Source organism: Clarias gariepinus, chromosome 11 (assembly GCF_024256425.1).
Source record: "Clarias gariepinus isolate MV-2021 ecotype Netherlands chromosome 11, CGAR_prim_01v2, whole genome shotgun sequence".
Lineage (NCBI taxonomy): Eukaryota > Metazoa > Chordata > Actinopteri > Siluriformes > Clariidae > Clarias > Clarias gariepinus.
This window is the reverse complement of record NC_071110.1, coordinates 10,523,869-10,537,087: the sequence shown is the minus strand read 5'-3', so window position 1 is coordinate 10,537,087 and position 13,219 is coordinate 10,523,869. Positions and strand designations below refer to the sequence as shown.

Here is a 13,219-nt window from a genome sequence, read left to right as displayed (position 1 = left end):
TTCTTTCATTAATTTATCTATTTTTTTAAAAGAACATTCTCAGTGGTACTTCTATAAATTTTTTTAAATAATATATATATATTTAATTATTTTTTTTGTGTTTAAGAGAATTTATTTAACCTGTTTTGTTTAATTTGTTGACGATTTGTTTTTTGCCCTTCCCAAGATGCCAATCTTTTGCAATGTTTCCAAATAGCGGGTGTTTTGCCAATTACAAAGTTAATAATTTGCAGAAATGAAAACCACTTACTGAATTAAATGGTTTTTTTTTTTCATACATTTGATTTTTTTTTCCTATTAAGTTTTATTAAAAACTATTAAGCAGAGCCGCGCAAAAATACTGTGCAGTGTTTAGTATGCACGGATTTGCAGGCTGCTACCCCGCGGAGGTCTGCATAGACAGAGGCGTGGCCATTTATACACGCGGTTGCCAGGCAACGCCACCACAAGCCAATCAACCTGGATACGCCGCATCTGGTGGCGTGTCTAATTAAGGGTCCTATTACCTCCGCACGGACCGGTGTGATCATTAGGTAGCACCGGTAAGGTATCAGGGCCAAAAAATAAAAAAATAACTAAAAAAGAAAAAGACCGCATAAAATACAAGAAAGAGACGCAAAGACCCAGGCTTTGCCTCCCTAAGGCTCCGGCGCAGCTGTTTGTTATGTTTTCATTTTTCTTTTGTTACACCTTTGTGTTTATTAATAAATAACCTCACGCCACCTCCAAACGGGAAGGTCTTCCCGTGCATGTCATAAGCACTCGCAGCACCTCCTGTTTCATTTACCCCCTCTTATAAATACTATTACATCTCGGCTCTCCAACCCGCACCACGTAACAAATCGCTTCAATGCTGTTTCAGTGGTTAGGCTTCTAAAGGACAGGACCATTCACTGCTGCTTAGCATCAAAACTGGAACGTAACAATGTTTTTTTTTTTTTTGAAAAAGAAAACATTTCACTTGTGGTCACGTCAGTTAAACGGAGCTCCGACTCAGGCACGCCTGTCTAACAGCTGAGGACACCACCTCTCACCACATTCGCGCGCGCAAACACACACCCACACGCCCTCGCTCCAGAGAGACTATCCTCTCCCCACACACACACACACACACACAGACACAACATCTCTCCAGATCCACGCCTCTATTTTTTACTCAAGTGTTCTAGGGTGCTTGAAGTCAAACTTAAAAACAAATGCAGGGCAACAGACTTAAAACAAGTCAAAGGCGCTTACTTACTTGACATTCGGTGCCCACCAGCATCTCCCATGACTCATAATGTCCTTTCTCCTGTCTGTAGAAATGAATGGCCTTGAGGAATGCTTGGACATCACATGTCGTCTTCTTCAGAGTGTCTGAATAAAGATGGGGAAGAAAATAGACATTGACAGTACGTAAGTCTGGGGTGCTGGATTAGGATTGAATCAGATAGATCAGAGTTGTTTTCATGCAGGATGTGTGTGTGTTAATGATTGGTGATCTGGTATCCGTAAATCGCACTGATGCATCTTTAATGGAAGATACATATATAAGAATTTCACAGCATCACATGGCAAGCTTGTCACAGACTTCTCTTTTGTGGTCAATAAGTTACCAAAACCAAGAGAAACAGAAGGATGAAGAGATGAAACTGAAAAAGTTTTTCCAAAATGTTGAGCACATCATGCACATACACACCCAGTGCTACTACCTAGTAAACATGACTTACCATTCTGAGTAAAGAAAGAATGACTTGTATTTCTATTTCTTAGACATTCACAAGTACCACCCCTTCCATTCACTGTTATTAGGTTGCACCAGACTTGAAGTTTAGCTAGATAATCATCTTCATACATAAAGTGCATCGCTGCATATTCTGTGCCAATCTACAGGATCAGTCACTTTGCATGACTACGAGATCATGTGGTATTTAAAGAATATGAAACACATGCATCAGAAGGTATAAAAGCAGCACAGCCCTACTTAACGTGTGTAACAGTTATCTACCCTGACACTACAGCGTGTGTTACCATGCTCTGCAGAGGAGAGCTAACCACTAAAACCACTGAAAGAAGAGACTTCTCGACCGTCCTTCCTCCAGCACAGGAAGAGCAGCTTCTGTAAGTGGGATATTATTAGCGTGTCACCATGGTCACAGAAAAAAACAACAGAAGCGACCTTAAAGTTTAAAAGAGCAGTTTAACATCTTCACTCTTTCTTAAAAAAAAGTTCTTTAGATGTTTACCAGTCTCAGTGCTTTAAATGGTACTACTTGGAACATATTCTGAAAGGGGAATCCTCTGTTGTTTGGTTTCACCTAGAATGCTTAAGGGCTTCCACATGTGGAGAGAACGATGAAAGTGTTTTTTCTTAGTATATGCCTATCTATCTATCTATCTATCTATCTATCTATCTATCTATCTATCTATCTATCTATCTATCTATCTAATCATTCCACCTACCAATATAACAAGCTGTCTGTCTGTCTAGACAGTTTAGAGTGCAGCACTAATAGGATAATAGAGGAACAACAACATTTTACAACTGCAAATGATAAATGATTCTAAATAAAAAAAAAAATTAAAAAAAACGATTGTGGAGGTACATGAATGCCACAAAAAGAATTTGTAACGCAAACGCAATTTGTTTGTATAGAGAGAGTTTCATATACTGTACTGTACCAGAGACAGATTTATCATGATGGTTTAAGCAAAGATTTAAAATCCCTGCTTAAATCTGACAAATAATGTCTACGTGCATTTCTCCATAACTAATGAAACAATATTTTCTTTATCGAAATGCAAAAGTCTGACAGGTCACATGTTTTCTGTAACAACTTTACCAACAAGAAGATTGCCTCATTTTACCAGTGAGACATGACACACATAATGCAGCTTCCATGTTGAGTTTTACATGCTTTTCCAATCCTGTTTTAAACAGTGGACTATACTTTATAACCAGTCAAACATTTAAATCCACCTACTCATCCGATTTTAAAGAACACCAAGAGTGTGCAGAGCTGTCGTAATTACTTTGCTAACCTTTTTGCTTCCCACCATTTATTTGACAGTTTAATGCCTTCAGTAATCTTCTCCAATGTGGAAAATTGTAAGTTTTAAAGGAAAGAGAAATAAAAAACCCACTAAATGAGTAGGTGTGTCCAAGGTTTTGAACGGTACTGCAAATATCCTCCTTCTTTCATAGAGCTCACCGTGGTTTTGATGGCGGATGCAGTCAGAGAGAATGGAGACGAAGCGAATCTGTTTGTCCTCCTCTTGGAAGCTAAAGTAGACATCTCTCCTGTAGGGCAGTCTCAGAAAGACAGGAAACGGTCCTGGAATGGACACCATGGGCGAAGCAGCCTCCTCTTTTGAGCCTAAGGGATGAGAGGTGATGAATAAATAGATAAGGTGTCAATATTAAATTGTTTTGGATGGCTTGCGTTTGTTGTCTGTTCTTCTAGAAAGATTTTCTTTACTGGTCCTAAACTACAGAACATTATAGGATTCTATAAGTCCATATTATACCTTAAACATCACTATAAAAGGACAACAATATCAAACACACTTTGGAACTCTGAGATACACAAAGATCATACAAAAAAAGTAAATCTCAGTTATTTTTCCAACGCTGTTTCAAATGATTAAATCTGATTGGTTTGTGCAGACTATAATGCAGACTATAGTTGTTTAAATCAATGACGCCAAAAAGGCTGACATTACTCCTTGGAGACTTGATAAGACATGTAAATGGACAGAAAAACTCACTGTTCAGGTCAGGGAAAGCCTTGTCCACTAGAGTACTGTATTTCTCCTCCGAGGTCAGCACAGTGCCCCCTGTTAGCTTAAGTGTTTGACGTGCAGGAGTTCCTTTTGCGAAAGTCTAGATATTATAAAACATGACATTTTGTTATGAATCATCACAAGATTTGCTTGGATGCGTATTATTATGTAATTATAAAGAAGATTAAACAGTAATACTTCAGTTTGCAGACTATAATATCTTTGCGTTTTTAGGGAATTTAACGCAGTTTTATTGTTAGCATGACAAAGATGAAATTGCTTGGGCTTCTTATAATCCATAGTGATATGCTGCATTAGTGTGTTGAAGTGTGATGCACCTCCTGGCTGTCATGAAGCTCCAGACTGTAGTCTGCCCGCACCGTCACAAACCTCTCCTTCCACTTCTTACAGTCATCAAAGTGCTGGACGCTGTCCTTATACACCAAATCAGAGGCCTGTGGATGCTCCTACACACACACACAGGGTATATTGGCATTCCCTGAACTCTTTCTACAAAGCTAAAAAACACACAACTGTCTAGAGTGTATCCTATAAAAGGGGCATAATTGCATTTGGGTTGGTTGTTAAACAGTACCTTCTGTTTGAGGAGCTGTGGGTGAACCGTCTGCTGCTGCTCCACTTCATCCTGCAGCTGTGAGAAAAATGCCACACAGTATTGCCTCTTGTAGTGCGGGCTGAAGTTGTTCAGCTCAGCCTCAGTCCGTCCTGCAGACATAGACACACATATACAGGTTTAATCCATGTGTGTATACTGTACATAGGACATACCTAGATAGTTAAACATGTCATTGTATACATGGAGATTTAATAAAAATGATAAGCTTTACCTTTTAAAAACACAAATTTTACAGCTGTTTTACAGCTGTGGCAATACATTTCATTAGTTAGTGCTTGCATGAAAGTCTTATTACTTTAGAAATTTTAAGAGCACCCTTTTAAAAAGAAGTGAGCAATCCGATATCAGAAATTTTCAATCTGCAGTTTGATTTTTGCTTTTCGTAAAAAATATTCCCAAAGACATTAGACAAAGAGATATATATACCTCTTAAACATCACCTTTTGCCGTCTGTGAATGAACTGTGTTAATCTATCAAGTGTTGAACTGTTTCTGGATCTATCTGAAGTGAACTGTATCGATCCTCCCCTGGCCTCTTTTGTTTTGTTTTTTAGTACAGTATATAAAACGTGCAGTTTTATTTTTTTCTTATTATTAATATAATAATTTACCATTTTAAACGATATTGTCATGAGTAGTTTTAGAAATAAATTCTCTTTATATTGTGCTCAGCTGTCCTTCCGGGGCAAATGCACTACTAGAGGATTGATTTTAAAGTAGTGGACATTTCAAAATCCCAAAACAGTCCTAAAACTAATAACAGACTAAACACTTAGTATTAAGTGTGGCTTTTTATTCACCACATCATGGACAGAGTATAAAATGAATTTATTGTAGGTTATTTATAATGTATTATAACTTCAGCATTTGCTAAACAACTTGCTTTTTGTATGATCTTGTGTCTTAAAAATCCTTCTAATCCTCACAGCCTTGACTTCCTTCTTTTCAGATGTTGCATGTGCAAGAGGAAAAACAGATCTATATTCAGAGCCAACTCTATGATGCATTATGGAGAAATTTGGGCTGAGACTTGACGCTTCACTGCTCTGCCAAAATAACATGGCACAGTGATGTGGAGTCTGCATTTCCTTCTATTTCCACTCTTGTGTCCAACAACTCTCTCCATTTTGAATTTAGCTGCTTATTTTCAGAGAAAAACAGCCTGAGAGAAATAAAGAAAAAAAAAGAATAATGCGTTTTTTCTCCATGCAGAATGATAAGTGTGATAATCGGTTCTCCTGTCTCACTGGCCTCACTGGTGACATCTAATACATTAGCACCTACTTCATACTTCAATGGAGCCATGTGCTCACATTATATTTTGATACTACATTCTGAGTATTTATACTAATATTGTGTTGCAGGTCTATCATATTATATTCGTAAATATTTATTAAAAGCATTTAAATCTAACTGGGACTTTTGATTGTACAGAAAACAGAATGAGAAAAAACAACCTTTATTTCTTTATATAATTCTCTGCTACACTAAAGCATTTATCCCAGCTCTTATCTAGTACTTGGATACCATCAAGGTAGAAAGTTTTTCCAATTCGATTGCGACATAATCAGACTGCGTGGTTCAGGTCTAAAGTCCTGGCCTCCCAGGAACTCCTTTAACCATGAACCCAAACATGTGGAAATGATTTGGAGGGTCTTGGTGGGAATGCCTGCGCATTCCTACAGACGGAAGTGTCTTTTCCCATATAAGAATGACTGAAGTGGGCTCCGAGTCACCTCAGCCAAGATCATAATTCACAGATGGGGCTGTACGGGCTTCTTTTAAATGTTTCCACTATTCATATGTTTCACTGTGCCTGAAGTCTTCTGTTAATGTTAATAAGATGTATGCCTCATATTCATTAGGAATTTCATCACAAGTCCCAGTTTGACTTGAACAGCTCGAATGTCTTTAGGCATTGTGTTTGTAAAAGAAAATAACTAGTTTGAGAACAAACTACAGACTAATTCTAAAGAGATGGCTCACATGGAACTGTCTTCAGACACAGATTAAATTAAATCTGTGCCTGATTTCCTGTTATCTAATCAGCCTGCTCTTCATATTGTCCTGATAAATGAATTAAGAGGCAGAGGGATGAGATAATGGTTTCCTGTAAGATTCCTGACTGACAGATTGTTTGCTTTTCCTCTTCTAGGCATAGGCTATAGCAGGAGCACAGGACAGCAGAGCTCTCTCTCTCTCTCTCTCTCTCTCTCTCTCACACACACACACACACACACACACACACACACACACACACACACACACATGCACACACTGAGGAAAACATTGTTGAATCTTAATTTGTTTCTGAAATGAAAAATGTGCTAGCACTGCAAAATAATTAAATTATACTGCCACGCCGGCACACACACACACACACACACACACACACAGCTGTTTTAATAATGCCAATCCACTTTACTCTTAATTAAACCCAGCTCCTGGGATAATTCTAATACATAATTTTTTGAATAACAATTCGTCCATTACAACATCGACACTCAAAGGCTCAGGAAGTGACTGCGCAGTACTGTGGTCAACTGTGTCGCAATACTGTATGTGCAAACATGCAGAATAAGGGCCCATTTTTACTTACGCTTTCGCAAAAGCCACAGTGTAGAACAAATCTTCACTGAACGACTTGCATATCGAGCCGTATAATTAACATGTGCCCTTCAAGGCTATGCATTTCTTATTTTTTATTTTTTTTATAAGGTTAAACCGATTTCATTAACGTGTCTAATCTATTTTCACTATGGTTAATGATTTTCTATATTGTGCACAGCTTCAACTTTTTCACCAACAATATCATCAACATAATCTCACTTATCGTCTCACTTATCACTGACTAGCTGGACTCAGCTGTGTCCTACAGCTGCCCTGCATCAGGGTGTTTTGAAACAATGAGGTCAACTCAGCTTGTCATATTCCCTATTTCTCAGGTGGATTTCTCATTATTATGATGTTGAGCATTGGTGGGACATGGTGAGTGACAAAAGAAGCCCTTGATATGAAATTCATTACGTTTGTCTTTCATTAAGCATCATTGGAACTGCATTAGTAATGTCTTCCTGTGATGGACAATTGCTAACTTCACATCCAACAAATAATCACCATGTTGTTGTCAACAGTTTTTTAACTACTCCTGGTGACGGTTCGCCACAGCGGACCATCCGATCCACACAACTTTGCACAAGTTTTACACCGGATGCAATTCCTGATGCTAATAATAATAAACATGTTTAATTTATTTTAGGGTGAGGTTTTCTTTTGGGGGGGATATTCCTAGTCTCTCTTACATAAGCATGAAGATTAAAGCTATATCAAGTTGGTCTTTCGGGCTGCTCCCGACTAGTGGTTGGTTAAATAATGCTACATTAAGACTGCTTAAGATGGTTATGGGTTTCGTATCGCCAAACTGCCATGTATATTGTACGTGGCCCAATTCCAGTATACATTATATACAATATTCTCCCCAATATTCCTCACAGTACTGTGTAGTAAAGCATCCCATCTTGATTTAGTACATTACACAGACGCTTGACTGCTCTCCTTTTTTATTTGTACTGTAAATGCAGTTTAACCTCAGACTACTTAATTCCGGTTCATTTACTATAACCTGGAACGTGATTAGTTTTGGTGAGTGAAGCCAAAAACAATGCAAGGTGGCAGCAGAGACAACATTTTGGGAAGTCAAAATGTACAAAAGCCTTAATTTAGGAACATAATTACAGGAAAAAAATGCAGCAAAAGCTAATCAACCTAAACAGCTAGCTAACTAACACAAATGGTGTTTTGTTTAAAGTATTCAGCTTTTAGAGGAAGATTTAAAAGACAGTTAATGAAACATACATACAGTATTACATGTGTGTATTACATGTTTTAATTTGTCCATAATTGACATATAAATATACCAGCTAATAAAAAAGGATAAAGCTTCTTTGGTTGTTGCTAATAATTGTCAGTTAGCATGTGCTAGTTCACACAGGCAACAGATTAGCTAATTATTTTACCGTTTCCTACAACATTTATATTAATATAAACAGCAGTATAACAGTGTAAGACCACTATATGATTAACTGTTATCTTCATCACATATTGTGTTAAAATAAAATGATCACATTGTGTCACAGTACTTCAATACTATGAGTTAGCATTGAAGTATCTTTAGTGTACTGAAATATTTATGTTGTTCATACACTGCATACAGGTTTTACTCTGACTAGTGTGTCAGGAATGGCAGTTCAGAATGCCTCATGGGTTGGACATGTAATTGAATGTAATTGTGCTACTATTATAGTTAAGTATAATTACAGGATGTTGATACGATGATAAGACTGGGACATGGTGAGGGAGCCAGGATATAGCTACAAGCACAAAAGCAGTTGTTTTGTGAGTGTAAAACATAACAACAATACACGCTGAAAAACAAGAATGAAGTAATAAAGTAAATACTATGCATTTTGTAAAAATGGGTTATAATATGCCACTGCTGCACAATAAATCGCATAAAAATCTTAAAATATGGCACTGTGACAGTATTTAATTGCCAAAGGCTGCAATTTAGTAAAGTAATATACACATAGTCAAAAATTTATGTTGGTCAATAATTTATTTTTTTTTTTTATTTATTTTTTTTTTTATTATTACTTTTTTACTTTGAGTTGATATTATAATATTAATAAACATTCCCTTTATAGGATCATTTTTCAATTATTTGGTGTTAGCCTAGATCAGCGGTGGACAACAAGCGGCCCCGGAGCTGCATGTGGTTCTTCCTCTGCTATGGCTCCCTGTGGCTTTTGAAAATAAATAATGAATATTTATTTTAGTTTGTTAGCTTTTTAAGGGTAATTCTACATTTGGAAATTATGGTGATCTTGTTACATTAAAATACAGCTGATGTGCGACATCCGGCGGCAGGCGATTTATATAGATAGTCCTTTTTTATTTAGGTTGACCGCTGACTGCACGCTCGAGTACACACAATAAAAGGATGACGGCACACAGAAGCAGACGGCATTTTTGGTTTGCTGCAGATGGATAATTTAAGTTCAGCTTTTTATTTCATAAATACGAACTCAAGTAGAGTATTTGAGTATTTGACTCCATTGAGTATTTTTTTTTAAAGTAACCTTTAACTCAGTGTCTTTTTTGTTGGAGTTAAAAATATTTTTGTTGCATGCAGAAATAATATTTAGTTTTCTCTGTGGCAGTTAATTGATTTCATAATTGCAACACACTATAGGTTTTTTATACACAGAATAAAGGTTAAAAACGTTATACAGTATGAAAATGATTTTAGATGTGGTAAATGGGTCCAACTGGCTCTTTGAGTGTTTAAATTAGATCCTGCCCTGGTACTTAATATTTAATAGTTAAATATTGCAATCTCAATTTTTTAAACAAATCATGCAGCCCTATGATATACTCTATTTGCTGACACCTAGCCATCATACCCTTATGTGGTCCTTTCCTAAACTATTGTCACAAAGTATTGTATAGGATGTCTTTGTATCCTGTAGCAATTAAAGTTCCCTTCACTGAAACAAAGAGGCTCTGTGCACAAAGCAAGGTCGGTGAAGACATGGTTTACCATGGTTAGAGTAAAAGAATTCAAGAGTCCTGTACAGAGCTCTGACCTCACTCACAACAAACACCTAGTACACTGACCTCACCGCAAAGCCTCCTTGCCCAACATCAGTGCCATTATTTATACAGTAATTAACACAAAAAATGCAAATGTTCCTTCTTATCAGAACTGCATGGTTGTGTCGGACTGGGTAATAATAAAAAAAAGAGGTTCCCGTGGCAACATAAACAACCATGAATAAAAAAAAGTGTGAGACTCTGCAGATATGATGGAAAAGATTTCCGGTCACTTAGTTACAAAGGAAACCAAATTGTCTTAGCTGATTAGCTACATTTGGCATAAGGCAATAAAAATTTTTGGATTTTATTTTGTTTGCTTTAACCTTTATGTTTTAAAGCTTAATCACAGACCTAAATTTGCTAAATTTTTACTATATAGTGCACTCTTTAGGATGGTGCCATTTTGTAGTGTTGTCTGATTTCTCAGCTTATAAATTATGTTCTCTGTTTAGGGAACACATAATTATTGCACTGTACAACCAGTGAACCACTGACACACACTACTTCTGCATCAAAATGCACAAAGATTTCTTTCAGCTCAAAATCCTAGTACGTATCAGGATGGAGAACTTTAGATTTAAATGTCACATGTGTTTCTGATACACTGCTTTGTTGAACTGAGTCAGATGTGTCCTTGCCCACTACAAGACTGAATTGAGTCAGATGCTACTACCTACTCCACAGTGCTCTATGTAGATGTTTATCATTTAAATAATATTACATAAGCTATATAACTGTGTATATAGTAAATAAAGAATGGATGAATGAGGAAGTAACACTGTCTGATTGTACCAGCGTACAGAATAAACTAGCAGGAACTGAACTGAAGATGCTTTTTCACAGAAAGCTAGTATAACAGATATAACATCACCAACAACAGATCTGAGCTCTTCTTGTGAACATCATAAAGCAAAATTTATTTTCTCCATGCCTTCTGTTAGTGCAAGAGCCTTTCACATAGTAAGAGTAAACAAACACAGCTGAGTACTGGGTCTGTATGCTCACATCTGGAGTGGTTTCAAACTGCTCTGCATCCTGCACCACACAAACACACGATGCTTTGTATAACTGGAAATCCTGCAGAGCAGGGTTCCTGGGGTTCTGCTTGTGTACATGTTTATTGCACTGATCGTTGGTTCAATAGTTTGGTCTAGGGTAGGTGTGTGTGTCTAGTGGGTATGCACATGAATGCAGCCAGCCAAATTGAACCAGGGCTATAGAATATGATCATGTGATACTGCAAACCAAACTGTAAAGTCTTGGTTTATTGGAAAATGATCAGAGCCGAGGAGTTCCATTTTAGCAGAGGGTGGAGTTAGTTTTTAAACAAAAGGCAAAAATGAAAAATGGATGAGATGTAATAAATAAGAATGATCACTACATAACACAATATTTGTATATGTGTATGTTCCAACTGCAACATAATCTAAGCAATTTGGTATACATATTACATCTCGTGAAAATACCCCTGTTAAGAAAAAAATCACTTGCCATATCAATTGGTATAAGGAAACTACATTTACATTTATCGAATAACAACCTTTAAAAAATACCTTGTTTATCTCAAACTGAAGGTCATGGTGAGATCATAAAATACAAAGTGAACAAACCACAGCTTTATGATCTGCCTTATGTCCTACAGATTTTGAAACCAAACCTCCTCACTAACACCTTTTCTGCAGGGAGTCAGAGCAGTACTTCTGCACAGGGCTTAAAGCATGAAGTAATTTCCTGTTGTGAGTCTCTCGTCACACTGAAGCAGCTGTGAAACCAGCTTTCATCAAAACAGGCGTGAACAGTAAGTTTAAAATGTTTATCTGCTTTCAACTAATCAGTTATTGAAATATCAGATTTATAGTTTTATATATATATATATATATAGACCTGGAGGCCAACAACTTAAATGCTTGGTTATGTTCCTTAAACCATTCCTAAATGTGAACATTTTGCATTGTGGCAAGGTGCACCATCCTACTAAAAGATGTATGCTATAGCGGAATACTTTTATCATGAAAGGGTGTATTTGGTTTAATACAATGTTTAGGAAGGTTGTATGTGTCAACGTAACATGATGTAATGTCCATATGAATACCAGGGCCCAAAGGTTTCTCAGCAGTAAGAAAGAAAGATGGCAATTAAACATTCAGGCACATGAAGACCTGTCAGAGAGCTCCAAGCTGACCGCTGTGGAAATGCTCAATGCTTCTGCAATTGGCACATTAGAATTGGACCATGGAGCAATGAAAGAAGGTGGCCTGGTTTGAGGTTTTCTTACAGTGGCCCAGAGCATCACACTTTGCCTCCTCGCCTTGTTCCCATAATGCATCCGGTGCCATCTTATCTCCAGGTAGGTGCTGTACACGCACTGGTCGTCCACATAATGTAAGAGAAACTATAATTTATCAAACAAGGCCATCTTCTACGGTTGCCCCATGGTCCAATTCTGATGTGCCAGCTTTGAGCTCTCTGACACGCCTTCATGTGCCTGAATGTTTAATTTACAACAAATTCATTGAACTGCCACAGTAGTAGTGTCATCTTTTCTTTCCTGCAATGTCACTATTGTTTGATGGTCTGCTGATAACATGATGAACAAAAACTTTCTGTAAAGTGGCCAGTCGACAGAATTTTTCTGGAATCCAAAACGTTAGGCCTTGATAGCAGGACTTGGCGCTCCAGGCAACTTTAGCTGCATTTTTTTTTCACCCGGAAAATGTGAGAAACAGACCAAGATCGAGGCCGACTACATCATATTGTAAGATCTGCTTTCAGCTGGCCAACATGCAACAAGGAAGTGGAGCAGCTGGTGCGGATCGAATAAGATTTACGCAGAGGGACACTGAATGTGTTTGCTGGGCAGAGTCAAAGTGGAAAGAACTATTTTGTTATTTTCAAAGTGTTTAGAAAGGAAAATGAATAAAAATACATTAAACAATGTAGGTTGAATATTGGGGTTCCATAACTAGCATTATATATATATATATATACAGTATATATATACATACTGTAGTCTTTCCTCTAGCTAGCAAAGATGCAATCAGATCTGGAATGTCTTCTAATGGACAACTATATGAATCACAAATTTGTTTAGGCACTAGGCACATTGGCTTACCAATACTAGACATTAGCTGATTAACCAAAATGATCTACTAAATTCACTAAAAG

General features: G+C 37.2%; 1 protein-coding gene across 1 annotated transcript in view; it reads right to left on the bottom strand.

Annotated features, from left to right (window-relative positions):
* Positions 1 to 13,219, bottom strand: part of niban1b (niban apoptosis regulator 1b) — a 30,721-nt gene that overhangs the window by 12,204 nt on the left and 5,298 nt on the right. Inside the window, exons 2-6 of the mRNA XM_053507657.1 lie at positions 4,358 to 4,488; positions 4,101 to 4,229; positions 3,748 to 3,862; positions 3,192 to 3,356; positions 1,241 to 1,356 (exon numbers count right to left, since the gene is read on the bottom strand). Of these exons, the coding sequence (XP_053363632.1) occupies positions 1,241 to 1,356; positions 3,192 to 3,356; positions 3,748 to 3,862; positions 4,101 to 4,229; positions 4,358 to 4,488 (656 nt within the window). The remainder of the gene's footprint in view (positions 1 to 1,240; positions 1,357 to 3,191; positions 3,357 to 3,747; positions 3,863 to 4,100; positions 4,230 to 4,357; positions 4,489 to 13,219) is intronic.